We start from the raw sequence: 19,221 nt of genomic DNA on the forward strand, positions 1-19,221 counted from the left end.
CAGCAGAAGGCATCCCGACAAAAGCCCGCAGGTAAGAAGGTTCACGGAAACAGAAGGCACGTCGCTTGAGGAGCTCACCACAGCGTCTGGCCCGCCCTCGTGCACCCCAATGCTGAAGGAGGGGCGGGTTAGACTTTGCATCCCTAATTCTATCCTCAGTGAAACCTGGGTGCGGAAGCATACGCAAGCACTTGTGGTGGCTCGCCCGGCTGTTTCCTGCAAGGCCCGACCTCCGCGGCCCCGCGCCCCTGCCCGCCCAGGGCTCCTGTGGGGGCAGAGCCGTGCAGCAAGGCAGCAGCTTCCAAGGGTCGGACGAGTCAGCGGACGGCAGGCCCCCCAAGGCCACGGCGCAAGGAGTGCACCGCCGGGGAGAGGGCCCCGTGGCTGTGCCCTGCTAACTTCCAAGCACAGCGACAGCCTTGCTCTGGCCACAGACGCCCTCCCAAGTCCGTAGGGCCCACATGGGCCCAAGGCCCCGGCTACACTGCTTCCTGGTCTGTATCAGGCCGACCCAGGCCGTCCTGCTCGGGGCCACAGGCCACGCGTCTCTCTCAAGTGGGACCCTGAAACGTGGCTGCCCTGAACAGAGATGCACTGACTGTGAAATACACACCACGCAGCAAAGAGGAAATGGGAAGCCAGTGGAGGCGACCCTCCGTAATCTTTATGTCATTTACACGTTAAAATCGCCACGAGACACGGTGGGTTAAAAACACGTCACTAAAATAAGTTTCGCCTGTTTTCCGCTTTTTCATGAGGCTACTAGGAAGCCTCAAGTCAGTGTGTGGCTCCCACCCCCTTTCTCCTGGGCCTACCCGCACGGCGTCTGCGGGGGGAGCACCCTCCCGCCTGTTCCCTGACAGCCGCGCTTACCGTCGTCCCAGGAGAAAGGCCGCCGGGGGGCCGCGGGGGGCCGCTCGGGCAGGTGCATCCCTGAGGCCTCCTCGAAGCCGACGCTGTCGGCCTGGCGCCTGGCCTGCCTGAGCACCACGCCACCCTGGTCACGCAGCCGCACGGCCGCCCGGTAGAACACCGTGTCCTTGGCGTTGTACTTCATGCAGTTGTCCACGATGAGGTCAAAGTCCTCCTCCAACTCCCTGAGAGTCCGGTACCCTTGCGCTTCTAACCGTTTCCGCATCGTGGCAAAGTCCATAGGGTGTTTAATGTGATCCAGATAATCCGGAACCTGATTCCAGGGAAGAAAACAGCCGTTTACAGACAAAACAGGATTCATCCGTGCTACGTAACCAGCACAGCTGCCACGTAAGGCAGCCCCACGTGCACATACACACATGAACACGCACACACGCAATGCTCACACAGTACCGAGCGGCAGCAGTGAGACACACCAAACTGAAGCCTGGGTCCTTCCAAGGACCCTCCCAGCCAAGGCCCCTAAAGCACAAACGCAGGAACCCGTCCCCTGGCCGGGCAGACACGCACTGGGAAGGGCTCTTTCTTCATCCCTTTGGTCACCGCAGACATGAGGAAGGACGGGGAACGCGAGGGCGAGGACACCCACCTCCTTCAGGCTCACTGGCTGGGCAAATATCCGGGCCGGGTCCTTCTCCTGCAGCTGGTCCAGCACGGAGCGCAGCAGCACGGTGAGCGGGGTCAGCCGCAGCTCCAGGGCCACCTGCTCCAGCTTCACCTGGGGGCCAGCGCGCGCGGTCTCAGGGCCCGAGGGGACCCTCCCGCTGAGAAGCCACTTATTCCTGCCTCAAGCGCTCAACACCGCCCTGTGGCCGACGTGGCCCACGTTACGGGCACACACGGCGCCCCTTCCTGCCCGTGCTTCCCGGGACCGCAATGGACACCACACCACCCCAGGCCAGCCAGCCTCCTTCAAGACAGGTCAGTGCCACCCCCCCAAAGCCACTGGCACCCAGGGCGACGGTCACCCGGCCTGCACCCCTCACCAGGGAGGACGGCTTGGAGGAGGCAGGGGGGCGAGGACTGCGGGCCCAGGGGACAAGCAGCTGCACGCCCCGCCCCGCCCCCGGACGCCCCGCCCCGCCCCCGGACGCCCCGCCCCCGCGGCCTCACCTGCTCCCTCTTGAGCTTCTCGCGCTTGCGCAGGAGCTCAATGAGCAGGCGCGCGCGCTCCAGGTCGTGCCGCAGCCGCTGCCAGTACTTCAGCTTCTCTTTGGCAGCTTGAATCTCCTCGTCGTTTTCTCTCTGAAGAGAGGAATGGAGTCGGCCTCGTCCCCCGCACAGACCCGCCGAGGAAGAGCTCCACGGCCCAGGCGCCACCTCCCCAGCGTCTCGGCCCCGCGCACGTCCTTCCTGGGGACACGCGTGCGCACCCTGCCAGCCCATCTCCAGGCCAGCGCTGGTGGGGAGGGATGGGGCTGAGCAGCGAGGGCTGGGGACCAGGGCACGCCGGTGGAGAGACCTGGCCGCCCGGGCGGCGCGCCCTCCGGGCAGCCTCGGCTAGGCGCTCCCAAGACCCTCGCCCAGCCAGGCCGCCCAGCCCTCCCACGCACACGTCCTCACTTCCTTCCCGCCCCAGCGCTGCGCAGGCGCTCGGGCCCTCAGCGCGCTCCTCCCGGAGGGTCAGGACTGCTGCCCGTCCCCAGCCCCAGGCGCCCACCCTCTACCGCCTGCGCCCAACACCACCAGGAAGCCCACGTGCCCAGGCTCAGCCCACCCTGTGCCGGCATCTCAGCTGAAGGCTTGCCTGACCACAGCTCCGGGAGGAAGGGGCAGTCGGGCTCCTCACCTTCCCACACCAGCCCCGCTGAGGCTTCCAGCGGGTGTCTGGGGCCCTCCCGATTACAGCAGTCCCGAAGCCGCGTCCGACTTTATGCACGGGGCTCCCCTTCCCTGTTGCCGTCGTGGACACACGCACCTCCAGCCTCAGCTAAGGCAGCAGCGCCGGCACTGTTGCCGGGACACGCGGCACAACTCTCAGGCCCTCTTCTCTCCCCGGTCCCTTCTGCCCCTCGGGTTTCCACCCCCATCCAGACAGAGCGGAAACAGCACAGCCAGCAGGCGGGGTCCGGCCCCCGACGCTTATCGCAGTCCTATCCCAGTCCGAAGCCTGAACCTGGCAGCAGGGGGCGCTCTGCCCCGAGGGCGGAAACGGTGAGGATCAACCCTGAGGCCACCACACAGGGGTTGACACTGCCCTCTAGGACCTTGGAGTCTGAAGGCAAAGAACCAATGACGAGCTGCAAGGCACCTCTCTTCTCGCTCTACGGGGAAACGCAGCAGAGCGAGGCCCAGGAGGCCGGGTGCGGGGACATGGGCTGGCCCTGGGCCTCCTCTCCGCCAGGCGTCCTCCAGGCTCCACCAGATTCCAATCACTGGGCTTGTTTTTACGTTATCTGAAATTCTCAGGCATCAACCAGGAGTTAACAGTAACATCGGCTGTATGAACAAAGCCAGTAAATAAATACATTGAAAGGTGGGCTTAGAAAACCAAATTCCCCAAGAGCATCTGAAAATCACCTTGTCCGTTAGTCTGAAACAGACACTGAAAATATCAGCTGAAAGGATGTTTAGCTGATAATGAGGGAGAGGAAGGCAGGTAAGCCCCAACAAGCCCCTGGTGCCCATCTGCTGTGCGCACTGCCCGCTACCGCCCGGCTGCAGGGCTGAAGGGCCGCCAAGGGCGGCTCTCTCCGCGTACCACGGCCCCACCACGCAGGAACCACTGGCAGGACCTGACTGAGGCCCACGCCTCTTCTGCACGAAAGCGCCTGAGTTTCTGACTCTGCTCAAGTGGTCTTACTTCACCTAAAACCAACCCTGGGAAGTTCCATAAACTGGGGCGGTAATGAAGCCATTTCTGGTTCCAAAAAACTCTCAGGAAAGAGGATCTTAGAGGACGGCTTGCAGTCGAGCCGAGGTCCACCCAACACAGGAGGGGAGGACACTCACCGCCTGGAAGGGAGACGCCAAGACCCCCCCCCCCAGGGTCAGGACCACCTAGGTCGGATCAAAACCCTGTGCTGGAGGCACAGGGCAGGCCAGCTCTGCGGGGTGAGGCCCTGGCACACGCACCCGACTCCCCAGACATCACCAAGGGCCTAAAGACCCTGAGGGACAGCCACCCCGGCCCCTGAAGCTGACGCCAGCGGCAGCAAGGCAGACAGCGAGTGGCCCTGCCCCAGCAGAGCAGGACAACCGTGTTGTCCCAAAGCCACCAGAGAGCGGACAGGGGACGCTCTCCCGCCAGGGGGCGCATCGGGGTGAGTGGGCGGGCATGCTCGCTCAAAGGCAGGACAGGAGGGACAGGAGCCACACCCCACCCCAGCACTCGCTGCAGGCCCTCACCCCCAGCAGGCTCTGCAGGATGGCGGAGGACAGGCTCCAGGGAGGGTCACCGCCAAGGGGACCCGCTCTCAACAGACCACCGAGGAGGCAGCACCCAAAAACCCGAGGCGCCTCGTCTGCCCCAGGCCAGCTCATTCCATCTGTCTGTCTGTCCCCAACCAGAAGGCGGCCACGGGAGGGAAGGGCTGCACGTGCCCTCTTCCAGAGCCCGGCTCAGGGCTAAATGAGTCAGCTTAACCTCTAATACCAAGTAATTTTAAGGTTTCAAAGAACATCAAAAATCACACCAAGCCCTGAACGTCCCGTGTGGAACATTAATGTTTCGGACGTCCGCACAAGTCAACCTTTGCTAGAACGCGATGGAAGAAGGAGCTGGGTGCCGCCCTTCCACCCGTCCGCCTCCTGTCCTTCCCACGAAGCGGGAGCTCACGCCCCCAGCGTGGCGGGTGGCAGGCCGCCCCGCGTCCGTGTCCCTGCCCACACAGGCCACACAGCTGGGCTCTGTAAGACCCAGTCAGAGCCCTCTCCTGGCCAAGCCAAGGTACACCTCAGGGCTCAGTGTAAGTCATAAGGACCCAGATCTCTGTGGTTCCTCCCAATTCCTTCTGCCAAGAGAGCTGACGCTTCCCTTTCCCGTTTCCTGTGGGTGAATCCTCCCATCGTTACAAATCTACCTCGTGTGGGGCAGGATGGGAATACAACACGACTGGTCTCGAACCCTCGTGCCGGCCTCCTGAGAGCACATGCTCCACCAGGAGTGACCCCCCACCCCGCTCCCCTGAGGTGCAGGCAGGCCCCTCGCGTGCACACGCCTCCAACCCCCCAGCTTCCTGCCCCCAAACCCAGCCCAGGTCCCACCGGCAACCACATAGGCCCCGGGCCGCCACTCCCAGCGCGGTTCACCCTGCGCCCCCCCAGGGCCCCGAGACGAGACTCCTGGGGCTGCATCCTCCATGTCTCCCATTTCTCTGCCGTCACCCAGGCGAGGACGAAGCCCTCCGTCCTGCCTCGCTGCCCCGATCTTGCGACACCTGCTTACCCGCCACCCCAGAGGCCTGCAGACTCTGGGCCCCCGCCCCCGCCCCCCTTTCCTGGAGCTCCTGAGACAGCACCCAAGCAAGCCAGCTGACCTCAGTCCCCATGGTTCCAGCCCTGCGGCCTCCTGAACGGCCCCCAGCCCACAGCTGGCCCTCCCGGCCCACGGGCACGTGTTCCGACACAGCCCTGACCGAGACCCGAACTCCAGGCCCGATGCAGAGGAGGGAGGAGCGCGCAGGGCGCCACTAACTAAGGCCCGGGTCTGACGGAAGGCTGAGGGTGAGCCCCAGGGGCCAGGCCCCCACCGGTGAGCACGGGCGCCCCCGGCCCGCAGGGTCGGCAGCACGACCAACACAAGCAGTCAGCGGTCCTGACGCTGGATGGAGGGGGCAGGTGGGCGCGGGACAGCTGAGCACCCAGCAGGCCAGCAGGGCTCAGGACGCGGCACCTCCCGGCCCCTCTGTGCGCACGTCCACCGTAGCCGCAGCCCAGGGCTCAGGGAGCCGCTTGGTGTGCAAGGTCCACCCGAGCAAACAAGGGCGGCAGCACTGCGTCTGCACAGAGGCCTGTGCCACGTCTCGGGGGAGGGGACTCAGATGGCACTGCGGGCACCAGGACCCCCAGGGGAGAGACGGCCCCAACAGCACACCCTCGGGGGCAGCGGGTCTGAGAAGCACACCCTGTAGCCTTGCGGTGCCTCCTTTCCTAGGGATGGAGGAGGGTCGGGGACACGGCCCACCCCACAGAGGCCCAGGATCTTAACGGTTCCTCTGGATTCCAGAAAGCCTTAAGACGTCAAACTGAGCATCTAAGTGTGTTAGTAACGTTCAATGACCTACGCTGTGAGCACGACAGGACTGGGAAGATCGAGAGAAGGGGCTCCCTAGCAAGGACGTCGCCGCTGGCGAGGTGGAGAGGGCAGTGCTCAGCCCGGGCCTCACGCCGGGACCAAGGAGAAGCGACAGCAGTCGGGAAGCAGCAACTCCCGAAACACCGGGATGAAAACAGCGGCTGATTCCCTCAACGTGGGGACCCCAGGGATGGGGACCCTCACAGCTGCCAGGCAGTTCTGCCCCGACCAGAACTCAGCGGAGGGAGCTCCCTTCACGCCAGGAACCCAGATGCCGGACGCAGCGCCCGGGCCCCTCTGACTGATGATGCACAGGGACAGACGGCAGAGCCTTCAGGGCGCGGCGGGAGCCAAAGCGATCCAACGGGAACCGGTTGGGGGGGCCCCCGCTGTGCGCCTGAGTCTAGAAGGCTGCGCCCTCAGCACACACGGGCAGACGACTCTTGCTTGTTTTGGGGCATCGCACAGAGTCGACCCCTTCCTTTCTAAATCCATCCTTTCAGAGAAACGCTCTACAACACCAGATGGGTCTATGAACGCAGATCAACCGCTAAGACGTAAGCGCTAGTCTGGTTTTGTTCTTTGCTCCCCCCCTCACTTGTCTTGGCCCTCGTCGCCCTCGGCATGGCCCCCAAGTTACATCGCTCCCGCACGGCGCCCCCTGTCCCCTGCCGCTCCACCCCCGGCAGGCATCCCAGCGTGCAGAGTCGGGAAAGAGGCAGACGGAGGCACTGCCTGCACCCCCCGGGCTAACGCCGGCACGCGGTCCCCTGGCCCGAGAGGCCGGCCACACACCTGAGCCTGCCTCCTCCGAGCTCCTCGGAGGCACTGGAGGCTGAGGGACACCGGGGGCGCGGGCACGTACCTGCTGCGTGTTTCTGTGGGACTGCAGGCTGGACTGGAGTCTGCGCAGCAGGGGGGCTCCGTTCCTCGACAGCCTTTTGAGGAGCCAGTAGCTGTGGGCGCGCTCAACAAACTGCTTCTTCCGCTGAATGGCCACCTGATTCGCAATCCTATTTAATCTAGAACACGGAAAAACTCAGAGTTTAGCTGTAAAGCAAGACAATGGTGCGCTCTCATCATGGAAACGAGAAACCACAGCGTTACTGTTAACACACCGCGTGCATCCCACCGCACCTCTCAGCGGCGGTGCCCTCACGGCCACCACCGCCTCCCTGGTTCTCCGCCTACCCGCAGGCTGCGTCCACCCGTGGTCACTCCAGCGGCCCTTGGAGCACACGTCTAAGAAGAAAAACGGGTGGAGCCCTGGGTGTTTCCGCTTCCTCTGAGTCGCACATCCACACGCACCGACCTCCACCAGGTGTGGCCGACCCTTCAGAGTCACCCACTCTCACGGGGCTCGGGGCCGTGGCACCCTGGTCCCCTCAAGAGGGAAAGCAATGGCATAAATGGAGGCAGAAGCAGCGGAGGGGGGCAGCTACCCTTCCCCAAAACGACCGTGAGCGTCCCCAAGCCGCCTGCGACACTCCACCCTTTCAAGGACTGCAAAGCGTGAAGGATTTGTAACAACACTTGCACGAGGGGACGCGAAAACGGCGTAAAACCCTTGGAAGCCAGCAGGACAGCTTCCTGGTCCCTGCCGTCACCCTGCTGCTGAAACATCCTCAGGAAGACGAGCGGGGCAGCCGAGAACTGAACCTCGACAGGACAAGGAGGCTTCCCCACTGTGCACCAAACGTCAACATTTCAGGTCAGAAATTAAGGAATTTCAAGAGCACATTTTTTGAAAAGCACGATCCTGAGCTGCACAGAACTGTGCCGACACCCTCGGCTCTGCCGCGTCCAGACCCACGACGGTCCTCCTCCTTCAAGCAGTGGATGCGGCTCGAGCCTCGGTGCCGAAGGCCACGCGCCACACAGGGCAGCCCTGCCCAGGGTGCCCGAGGGAGATCCACCAAAGGGGCAGCTCCACACCAAGCACAGGCCAGGGGTCAGCGAGAGCAGCCAGGCAGACGCAGAGCCCAAGCCCCAGCGTGCCCACAGGCCCACCCGCTCGGGACACCTGGTCACGCGTTGCTACCAGAGGCAAGGCTGGAATGCCTGCCAGCAGCGGCCAGAGCATCTCCGCTGTCCCATGATGGCTCTAGCAGAGAGCACCGGGGACCCCAGGGCTCCTCGTCTGCGGACGGGGCTGTGTTCACCTTGGGCACCCCGGAGTCGCCCTTCCGTTGGGGGCTGTTTTCACCTTTTTGACAGCGGCTTGACGGAGGAGCAGCAAAGTGCATGCATCTTAACGCACAGAGCTCGGGGGTCTCTACACACGCAGACGCGTGTTCTAACACGCACTCAGTTATTGCAACAGTCAAATGGGGCAGCACAGATACAAGGCTGACTCGTCATGTGCTGAGCACCCCACTGAAGAAGTCAGGAAAAGACAAGACAGGAAGGTCCCAGGACCGCACACAGGTGGCGGGAACTGCCCCAAGGCCGCGCAGCGCCCTGGAAGGCTGCTGAGGGGAGCTTCCATTTTCTCCCCACCACAGCAACAGTACGGCAGGTGAAGGATGAGCGAACCGACCTCATCCTGCAAACACTCACAACATATAAGTGATTCGAATCATCGCACTTACGATGTTATGTGTCAATTAAATCTCAATAAAGCGAAGGAAAGAAAGACAAAGAGCAAAAAATCATGAAACGGGAAACAACACACAAGGAAGTCTCAACAAGACCAGAACCGTGCTCTCTAAAAAGACTAGTAAAGAAACAAATGGGGGCTTCCCTGGTGGCGCAGTGGCTAGGAATCCGCCTGCCAGTGCAGGGGACACGGGTTCGAGCCCTGGTCCGGGAAGATCCCACATGCCGCAGAGCTACTAGGCCCGTGTGCCACAGCTACTGAGCCTACGCTCTAGAGCCTGTGAGCCACAACTACTGAGCCCACGTGCCACAATTACTGAAGCCCACACGCCTAGGGCCTGTGCTCTACAACAAGTGAAGCCACCACAGTGAGAAGCCTGCGCACTGCAACGAAGAGTAGCCCCCGCTTGTCGCAACTAGAGAGAGCCTGCGCAGCAGCGAAGACCCAATGCAGCCAAAAAAAAAGAATGAGAAGATAAGCTGAGGAAAAACACGTGATGAGCACAGCCAAACAACCTGCCACCCACAAGCTGAGCCCGGGAAGAGAGAGACCCACCACCGGGAGAGCCGGGACTGGCTCTGGTGTGCTGGCACTGCGTCCAAGGGCAGCGCCCAAGCCCACCCCCGACCGCAAGCCCCCAGGGCAGGAAACCAGAGGAACCCGCCCCCATTTACGACGAGTGGCTGCTGCGACCGACGAGTGGTGGGCTGATGCGACAGGAGGGCTCCCAAAAGCGAGGGGTCACTTAATGTTTGTTTCTTTTTTGTGGCTACATTTGATAAACAACGTAACCATCTAGTTTTTAAAATCTTTATATAAAAGTCACGACAAACGGGCACAAATGGCATTAAAAGCCATCCCCACCTGACACACACAGACACTGGAGGAGCCCCTGGGCCACCCCGCCGGCGTCTGCAGGGAGCGGGGTCCACCCTCCCTTCTCAACACCTGCTCAGCCAGCTGGGAGGTCGGGGCACATGAGTGAAGTCCACCCGCCAGACCCGAGGAGCCTGGAGTCGGCCTCTGGAGGGAAGCGGTTCTGGGCCACACTGGCTCCGGGGTGCCCCCCGCCCGACCGCATGGACCATAGGCAGGAGCCCCAGGACCGCATCCACACCTCCCAGCCAGACCTCACCAGCACCCATGGCCACGGCCACAGCCACACAGCCAAGGCCAGGTGGCCGACCGCCCCGGGGGCCTCCCCTCGACCACTAAGCAGGTTGACAGTGACAGTCAGCTGGGCAGGGCCTCCTTTCCTGAGAAACCCCTCTCGAGCTGCCCACCTCAGTGCCCGGGCCCACAGGGCAGACCCCTCTGACACCCACACCTCCCGGTCCACGCCGGCGGGGAGAGAAGGACCCTGCTGACGGGATGCTCCCTTCCAGCCCTCGCGGGGAGGAAGGCCAGGAAGAAAAGAGCGACAGGCCACGTGGAAAGGAGCCGTCGCCTCCAGGGGCCCCCGGACCCCGGACCCGGCGCCAGAAAACTCAAGCGCAGAAATCGTCCGGCAGAGGCGCTGCTGACACCTCGGCCACCAGGGGTGGGGACGCTGGGCCCCGCGGTCCCAGGCACACCTCTGTGAGCCGCGGAGGCCTGTCGCAGGGGACACAGAGCTCTGGGGGTGCCCAAATCAAAGGAGGCTGAGTGGGACTGGTCCCGACTGGAGGCAGGAAGCCTCCAGGGGAGGCCGGCCCCACCCTGGGAGACACGCAGGGGCGCGTGGAACCACCCCCAAGAGGGTAAATGGGTTATTGGCAAGAGGGGACTCTGGGTAAAGAGCGTTTGGGTGGGGTTTTTTTCCGACTTTTGCAACATTTTATAAATTTGAAGTTATTTCTGAACAAAAAACTGAAACTGAAATGAAGACAAGATGACATGCAATGCCGGTCTCTGTGCCTTGGAGGGGGAGGGTGCCCAAAGCACCAAGGTCCATCCCGCCATCCACTCCAGGCAGCGACTCCAAGTGCTAGGATGGAAGAGAACTTCAATGCACGTCCGCCCCATCTCTGCGGAAGCAGATACGGTGAACGCGACCAGAAACTGCCGGATCCCATGACCTCGGCAGACCCTCCCCGTGGGCCGGGCCTGCTCTGTGCGCCCGGATGCGCGGCTGCGGGATGTGTGAGCACAGCAGGCCTGCTGAGCGGGGGTGACGCCAGGGCCGGGCCCAGCAGAGACCACCAGGAGGAGGGGGGCGGGGGTAAAGCGAGCAGGGCACCAGCCAGGGGGCCGCACGCCTGAGGGACACGGGGCGCGACCCACAGCACCACGCTCAGCACTCGCTTCAGTCCTACACACACAGGAATCCCCGAGGCTGACACGCGTCAGGAGAGCCCGCGACGCAGCGGAGACACGTGGCGAAGCATCCAGAGTCCTCCCCTGCGCTCCCACGCTCCCCGCCCCGCCCCAGGAGGGCCCTCGCAGGTGCAGAGGCCGGAGCTGGCAGCCGGGACGGGGGACCTGCCCGGGGTGACGCCAGTCCCCCAGCCCCCAGTTCAAAACCAAGGAAAGCAACGAAGCCACAGGAGGGTCGGAACTAGAACACTCAGAGCAGCTCTGGGGAGACACACTGCTCGGCCCCACATCAGGCGGCATGAGCCGCCAAGGCCGCCTCCGCTGGGCTCGCCCGACGTGACCAGGAGGGACACCTGCAGGAGCGGGACACGCGGCCCGGCTTCTCCACACCGCGTGCGTTTCACGACCCGCACTTCTGACTTCTGGCTGGGTTTGTAGGGCTTCTCTCCAGGAGTCGCTCCTTAAACAGCCCTTCCCCGAGGACCCGGGCAGGCGGGCGGGAGGGCTGCCCGGGAGGGCTGCCCGGCGGCGCCCACAGAGCAGAGGTGGCACCCACATGCACGGGGCGCCCAGAGCCAGGCTCCCACCTGCAGGGGCTGACAGGCTTCTCCCATTTCCCCAGGCCACAACCCATGAGAACTTCCATAACACGTAATAAACTTAACTGCCAGAAACATGAAAAAAGACATACCAAACTCAAGTGCAAACTTCTTGCTGTTAAGTTCAACAGGCATTAAATTTGTCTGCCCAACGGCTCCCAAGCACCCGCTCTCCAGCCGTCCTCACCTGGTGTCCCAGCGGCGCCCTCAAGGGGACAGAGCCGTGACCCGGATCCTCCATGCTCATCATGCACTTCCGGTTACAGCTCATTACGCGGAACACGCGTATCAACGAGGCCAGGCCGGATGCTCCTCCCTCGAGGCCCCTCCTCCCCAGATACACTGGGACACCCATAGCGCAACCAGAGAGAGCACAGTGACCAGGTTAATTACCCCAAGGGACCCAGGTGGCTCCAACTCCACGAGTGAGTCCCTTCACCTGGCCTGGCCCCTCCCCTCACGAAGCAGGCGAAATGGACGAAGAAGCAGAGAGGATCCAATCAGAAGAGCGGCTACTCGAGGGAAAGGCAACACTTCACAAAGAAAGAGCACAGCAGCAGCGCAGGCCAGAGGACGGAGGGCACACGCCTGTTCTCCCTTCTTCAGCCCTGGCTTTTCGTATCTCCCCCAACTTTAAATATGCTGCTTCTGGGCTGGGAAAAGCATTATTCTGGTTTGAGAACAGGTGCAGGAGGCGAGACACAGACAGGCGGGCACAGCTCCACGCCACTGGGACAACTGCTCAGGAGCAGCTCATCCTCGCTGAAGGCTGGACCCTCACGGGCCAAGGGACCGAGCGGCCGCGAGGACCCCGCCGGACCCAACCCACCCGCCCAGGGCAGAGCACAGCATCCCATCAACGCGCCCGCGCCACTCCTGGCCATGCGGCAGCCTGCAAGGCCTCGACCACCCCAGCCAGCCGGCCTGACCACAGGCTCGGAGTCCTCGAACAGGTGGGCGAAGCCTCAGAACACCCGCATCTTTGTTCCGGAGTCTATTATTGAGAGACAAGAAAAGTAATCTTTGTAGCTCAGAAACACTAAACAATAAAACAAATTAAACCGACCATCTCCCTCTTGTTGAGAACAGACTATGATCTCAAAATTAGTTGGTCTGAGTTATCTTTCTTACTTGAAAGCTTTTAAACCCCTCAAGTCACAAAATCACTTACAGTTCCTGCCACACCCCCAGCCTTCTCACAGCCAACCCTCCTTCCTCTCTGCAGGGAATAAGGGGGATCCTCCTCTTCTTAGATCTCCAGAGCCCCTCTTCCAGCCCCCCTGCCCCGGGCCAGCTCCCAAGCTCGCTCAGAACGCCCACCACCCTGGTGGCAGCTCTAGACGGGTCCTGAGCCAGAGGCCGTGGAGAGCATGGAGCTTTACTCCCATCTACACGCCACTGTGCCTGGGTCCTAAGAACGGGACCAGCAGCCCAGCCGCAGCTCAGGCCACAGCTTCGGGACGAGAGCAGTGGCTGTGAGCCTGGGCCTCCCAGCACCCGCCCCGACACGCCACAGGGTGGTCTGATGTCAGGGTCTCCCGGAAACTCTGGGCAACACTGACAGCAAAGCCTGTGGCCGCGAGCACTCATCCAGGTGTGCCGTTTACGTCTGCTCCAAACCAAAGTCACAGTTTGTTCCTAAATTAGGAAAGGACAAGACGGAGCATGGCCCAGCTGCTCCTCCAGCACGTGGACCAGCTCCGTCGCCTGAGCTTAAGTGTTTACTCCGGAGCAAGTCGTCCCCTCCAGCAGACCGGCTCATCTCAGACTCCAGGTACCCACGTTTCCCAACCGCAGATGCTTTCTCCTGCGGACGGGCTGGCAGACCCTGGGGCCGGGAACCAGGCAGGGCTGGACAGACAAGGCAGCACCTCAGACTTCTGGGTTTTCAATTTACTAGATCACATTTTTTGTTTCATTTACTTCAATTTCAGTAAAGCTGAAAATTTCGGGCTCTTAGATAGAAACTCTTGATACAAATCCTATACTTTTTGACCTACAAGTAGAAATCCAAGTGAAACTGTCTTTTAAAAGTGAGACTGGCTTATTTGCAAAGAGACACCTTGATTTTAACAGAAGGCTTCTCTGGATAAAAGGGATTATAAGCACTTTGCATTCGCTTTCAATTTACTGATTCTGTAACAGAGGTACTGTTCCGTAAAGACAAAAAAATGTCATTCTGGGAAAAAGGTCACACTTCTTCAGTAGCAGTTCCCACCACACCTCACGACCTGACAACATCCCAGAACCGCTCTCGGGAGCAGACACCCACTTACGTCTCCCTTCATCATGCTGATGCTTTGTTTTCTCAACCAGACTGTCCTAGAGACCCACGCCCTCCCATGCAGGCTTCACTTCCTCAAAGCTCAAGCACGTGTCCGCGTCTCTCCCAAACCGCACGCGGAGAGAAGCTCATCGCGCCACTTACCTCGTACTCCAAACAAGAGCGCTCTCAGGCACAACAAGATAAAAAGCACAAGTCAGTACCAAGGAGACCAGCAGAGGAGGAAACAAGTCCAGGGATGGGGGTGGCCAGCGGGGTCCTGACCCCACCACCACGCACAGCTCTAGGCAAAGAACCCAACGCTGCCCAGGCAATGCCGATACCACGAGAGAACAACCAGGAAAACCAGAAAGCCTGTCCCACGACAGGAAGGAGGCCAGCACCTCCCGCCTCGCGGCTCCTGTCGCCCCACTCTGATCTTTGCCCCAGGGTCAGCCTTACCCAGCCACGCTACTTAAGTTTCCAGCAAATTTAAAAATCCCACAAGATTCCCAAATTTTGGGGAGGGAGCAGGGTGAGGAACGGTGTTCTGTCGCGTCAATGACAACAACTCCTGGGGCGCCGCGGGGCCCCAGGCCGGGGTGGCTGCAGTCAGTGTGGCCGCGGGCGCGCGCGGGCATCGAGGAAACCAGACAGACTTCCCCGTCTCCCAGACTCAAGTCTTTTGCGACATCCATGCTCCCGTGAAGCGGAGACTGAAGGAGGCCACCTTGGAGAGGACCGTCAGGGCCGCACAGACAGCACGCGGTCAGACCCTGCGCGCCCTCCCAGCAGGCCCGGGCCCGCCACGCTTACCTCTGAGGGGGAATGTAGGGCGCGCACACAGGCGGCAGGGCCGCACAGGGCTCGCGGAGCGTCTTCTTGGCCTTCTTCGCTTTCTTCCTGACCTTGGACGTGGACCTGACCGTTTTGGCTGAGCTCTCCTTCCGGCAGATGCCGTTTTTCACCTCGACGTCCCCATAAATGTTCAGGGGCCGCCGGGTGCAGCCCGGGGGCGTGTGGACGTCACAGTACGCGGTCTTCCTGACAGAGAAGGTGGCCGCGCCGCCGGCCAGCTCCTTCACGGGCTCCATCTTCATGTAGAGGCCGGCCCGCTGGGCGCACGTCACGTGGAAGGCGGTGTAGCAGTTGGCCTTGTGGCACTGGATGCAGGCGCCCACGCCCTTCTGCTTGCAGAGGTAGCACGTCAGCTTCCAGCGGGCGGGGGGAATGTTCCGCACGCCGTCGATGGGCTCGATGAACACCGTGTTGGCGAAGCCGACCTCGGGGATCCACAGGGCACACACCACGTGGCCCCAGCGGTCGTCGTCCGTCTTCTTGAAGGCGCCGCCCTTGTTGGGGCACAGCACGCAGTCAGCCGGCCGGGCCCGGGACTGCAGGCAGTGGCGGCAGAGCCACTGGCCCTCGGGGATGTACGGCACGCCGTAGCACTCCTGGTGCACCGCCAGGTTGCACATGTCGCAGAAGAGGATGGCGTTGCTGTTCTGGCACTCGCCGTCCATGCACACGCAGCACACGGCGTCCTCATCAATCAGGCACTGCTGCTCCCCTTGCTTCTGCTTCTCGCAGTGCGACGCCTTCTCGAAGCGGTCCATCAGGAACTCGAACGCGCCCTGCGACACAGCCGCCACGCAGTCGCCCCTGCGCTTCTCGTTGACGATCTCCAGCCAGGCGTAGTCCTCCTCGTCCATGTCGTACTCCACCTCGTCGTCCAGCTCCTCGGCTGACTTCTCCACGAACTTGTAGTACACGGGGGGCCGCCGGGGCGCCGCCGGGGGGCTGTACTCCACCACGCGCACCTTGGGCTCGGGGAGCGCGCTGGCCGGGGTGGGGGCGCCGTGCGCGCTGGGCGGGGCTTCGCTTTTCTTCTTGACCCTGTTGTTCTTGTGCCGCTTAGTTCTCAGGCACACGGGCGGCCTCTCGCTGTTTTCTTTGTTGCTGTTGCACTCGCTCATCTCCTGAGCAGTGAGGTCATCTTCTAATATGATCTCCAGAGGGTCGAAAATACTGATCCTGTGCAGGCGGCCCTCGATCTCGATCTCCACCATCCTCTGCGCTTGCGCGTAGGTCAGCGTCTCTCGCGTGGGGGAGTGCTTAGTGCTGCCGGGGGAGGAAGGGTGCCTCGCTGCAGCGCGATGACCTCGGCCTTTCCTCCTCATTTGGTACTGACTCCCTGAAACGGACGCAGAGGACACGTTAACTCCACACAGAGGACACGAGAGGCGAAAGCCACCAGGTACGCTTGGGCAGACCTAAGCAACTCGTGCTGAATCGAAACAAAACTCCCGGCAAACCCATCTCGGAGGTTCCCAAAATCACTCATCCCGGGACTCACAATGGTATCTCAACAACCTTCAACAGCCCGTTGCCCCGAGGCTGCCCCTCCCCAGGGACTCCCGGGACCAGAGGAGAGGGCAGGCGGTGAAGAGGGGCTCCCAGAGGCACACGCGATGACAAGTCCTTCCAGGATGCTGACGCCCACTGCTCACCAGTCACCTTCTTGGATCCACAGGTCACCGAGCCGACGGCCACATCCCTCACAAGCAGGGGTCGCAGCCCTGAGCTCAGGACAGCACACACACAGGGCTGGACCCCGGTAGGCTCTGGCCCCTGGCTCCACTACTACTGCTGCCCAGGAGAGAGCCCTGAGCCCCGAAGTGGAGGTCCCGTCAGCACCCCTAGGGAGCCTGGAAGCCTCAGCAGCCTGACCACAGCCCCGTCCATCCTCTCAAGGAACGCGTCCTCCACAACCGTGTTAGGGCACAGGGCCACCAGCCACTCCAGGGCTCAAGAGGGAAGCCCCGTACTGGCCTGGGGGCAGGCTTCACCCCTGGAAGGCCTCCACCCAGCCTCTACAGGGCTCAGGAGTGGCAACCACGAAAAGCCCCCACGGGCCAGCCACCTGCCCTGCCCCTCAGAGCACTTCTCAGCTGCTGGCTTGACCACGGTGCCGGGCCCGCCTCCTGCCACAGCAAGGGCCACCCTAAGACCCCCGGCGCCGCCCGCAGAGGCGCCCCCAGCCCCCCCATTCTCAGGTGCCAGCACAGGCTCAGGTGCCCGAAATCTGGGCCACAGAGACTTATGAGCATTTGCTCTTTTCAGACGTCCGCCGTCTGCCACCAACCGCATCTACTGCAGGACTCACTCGTGTGATGACTCCTGACTCTGGACCACTGCCCGCCAAGCAGGGTGGCACCTCAGGAACTGATGACAAGGACCCCTCCTCCCTCCAAACGACCACATTTTACTAACAGGAAGCAGAGTAACATTTAAGAGACTGGCTGACAACATTCCAAGGTGGAGCCCAAGGCCCACCACGGGATGGAGCCCCGAGGAGCCAGCACGGGGCGCCTCCGCACAGCGACCCACCTGGCCTCCAGGAAAAGCCCTCCCAGGGCCAGCTTCGCTGTCTCAAACCCCAGCGGAAACCCCAGCGGACCCTAAAAATGCACTTTTTAAGAGAGACCCTTCCGATTGTGGTTTTCTCTTCTGTCAAACAGAAATCCACGTTTTACGTGCAATTTGACAGGCACGGAAAACAGCACGAGCAGCCGACCCGCCGCTCACCTGCATCTCGGGGGTCTCCAGGGGCCCACGCAGCCCTGGACTCCTGTTGTGCGGTCAGCCAAGCCGCTGCCCAGCTAGCCCTGGCCCCGCCATCCCTTCTGGGGGAGAGGGGCACGGCCCCCCCACTGTCAGCACCGCAGCCTGCTCGGAGGGGACGCCGGTGCGCCAGGGCACAGCGCACAGCTTCAGGGGTCCTTACTGGGGTGGGGCAGAAGCGATAGTCGGTTACTCAGCAGATGCAAAGCGAACGTGTAATTTTCTCCTCGGAAGCAGAGAACCAACAGTACTAAGCAAAATCGGCCCTTCAAAACCCACGCTCTCCCAGAGGGCACTGAAGCTCTGGACACTTAGTACCCGGAGAACAGCACTTAACGGTCGTGCAGCTCCGCAACTTGAAAGCTAGATGGTGACAGGGAAAGGAGGCGCGGGTCACTCTGCAGACCATCTCACCCGGCCATCACTTCCCGATCTCTGGCCCTCGGGCTCCACCCACACTTGACCCTTCCGCGCGGGGACAAGCGTACCCACGAGAAGGCGATCAGCAGCCTCTCCAGACCCTACTGATAGATGCACCTTGAAAAACCATGTGGCCGTAAGAGAGGCAGTCGGCACCCAGGGCCGGCTCACCTTCTCAATCAGTGCCTTTCCCGCCTGGCTTCGGACAAGCCACTTACACCCTCGTGCAGGGACGGGACTGCAGGCAGGTGAGTGCACGCAGCGCCCTCCACCCACGACCCTTCCCGGGCGGTGGGCGCCTTCTCCACGGGGGCGCCTTCTCCACGGGGGCGCGGCCTTTCGTCAAAACTCCACTGCGCACCCGCAGCGCGCGCGTCCTCCGTAAATTACACCTCAATCAAGTTACTTCTTCCAAAGGGCCCCGGAGGCCGCTGAGTCCACCACCGGCTCTCAGCGCGGGATGGGGGGAGGAGGGGGCGGCGGCCCGGGTCCGCGCGCCCCTCGAGTCTTTCAAACGCGGCCCTGGAACGGGGAGTTTCCCGTCCGGGCTCAACGTGCCCAGAGCGTCCGTTACATAACGCGACCCTCGGGCAAACGCTCGGCCGGCGGACCCGAGACCCAGGCCCGCTCCCTTCTCGCCGGGCGGCCGGGCGGAAGGCGCGGCGGGCGGGACGGGCCCCAGCGCCCAGACAGCCCGCACTCCCTCCCCGTCCGGCTTCCCGCCTGCCAGCCTAGCCTCCCTCCCCGTCGGCCTCCCCGGCCGCCCAGCCTCCCGGTCCGGCCTCCCTCCCCGGCCTTCCAGCCTCACTGCCCGGCCTCCAGGCTCCCCACCGGCCGGCCTCCCTCCTTCCCGGCCGCCCAGCCTCCCAACCCGACCCGGCCGCCCGGCCCGGCCTTCCAGCCTCCCGGTCCGGCCTCCCCGCCTCGACAGCCCGGCCTCCCCTTCGGCCGGCCTCTCTCCTTTCCGGTTCCCCGGCCTCCCCGCCGCCGCCCTGACACCGCGGCCTCCCTCGGCCCCGCCGCCCGCCGCCCGCGGACAATGCGCCGCCACGGCGGCCGCCAAACATGGCGGCGGCACCAGCACCGAGAGGCCGGCGGCGGCGGCCCGCGGGAGAGGCGGGCAAGGCGGCGGCCCCGGCCCCGGCCCGTCCGGCGCACTCACCTTCGGGGCCGCGGCCGCGGGAGCCGGGCGGCGGGCGCGGGGGCCGGCGCGGCCGAGGCGGCGCTAATGGCGCCCGCGGCTCCTCCGCCA

At 62.9% G+C, this 19,221-nt stretch overlaps 1 protein-coding gene across 10 annotated transcripts in view; it reads right to left on the reverse strand.

The window, feature by feature from the left end:
• The window catches only part of BRD1 (bromodomain containing 1), a 34,774-nt gene extending 15,594 nt beyond the window's left edge, over window positions 1–19,180 (reverse strand). For 3 of the 10 annotated variants that reach the window (XM_027108036.1, XM_027108034.1, XM_027108035.1), the window contains exons 1-5: window positions 14,742–18,740; window positions 7,035–7,191; window positions 2,047–2,178; window positions 1,523–1,651; window positions 874–1,186 (exon numbers count right to left, since the gene is read on the reverse strand). In XM_027108036.1, the coding sequence (XP_026963837.1) occupies window positions 874–1,186; window positions 1,523–1,651; window positions 2,047–2,178; window positions 7,035–7,191; window positions 14,742–16,105 (2,095 nt within the window). In that variant the 5' untranslated portion in view covers window positions 16,106–18,740. Of the gene's footprint in view, window positions 1–873; window positions 1,187–1,522; window positions 1,652–2,046; window positions 2,179–7,034; window positions 7,192–14,741; window positions 18,742–19,131 lie in introns of those variants that run through there. The other 7 variants (XM_027108031.1, XM_027108029.1, XM_027108030.1 and 4 more) reach the window with 7 other exon arrangements.
• Between the last annotated feature and the right edge of the window lie 41 nt (window positions 19,181–19,221).

Source organism: Aethalodelphis obliquidens, unplaced genomic scaffold (assembly GCF_003676395.1).
Source record: "Aethalodelphis obliquidens isolate GAN/ISIS:26980383/991018 unplaced genomic scaffold, ASM367639v1 scaffold8, whole genome shotgun sequence".
Classification (NCBI taxonomy): Eukaryota; Metazoa; Chordata; class Mammalia; order Artiodactyla; family Delphinidae; genus Aethalodelphis; species Aethalodelphis obliquidens.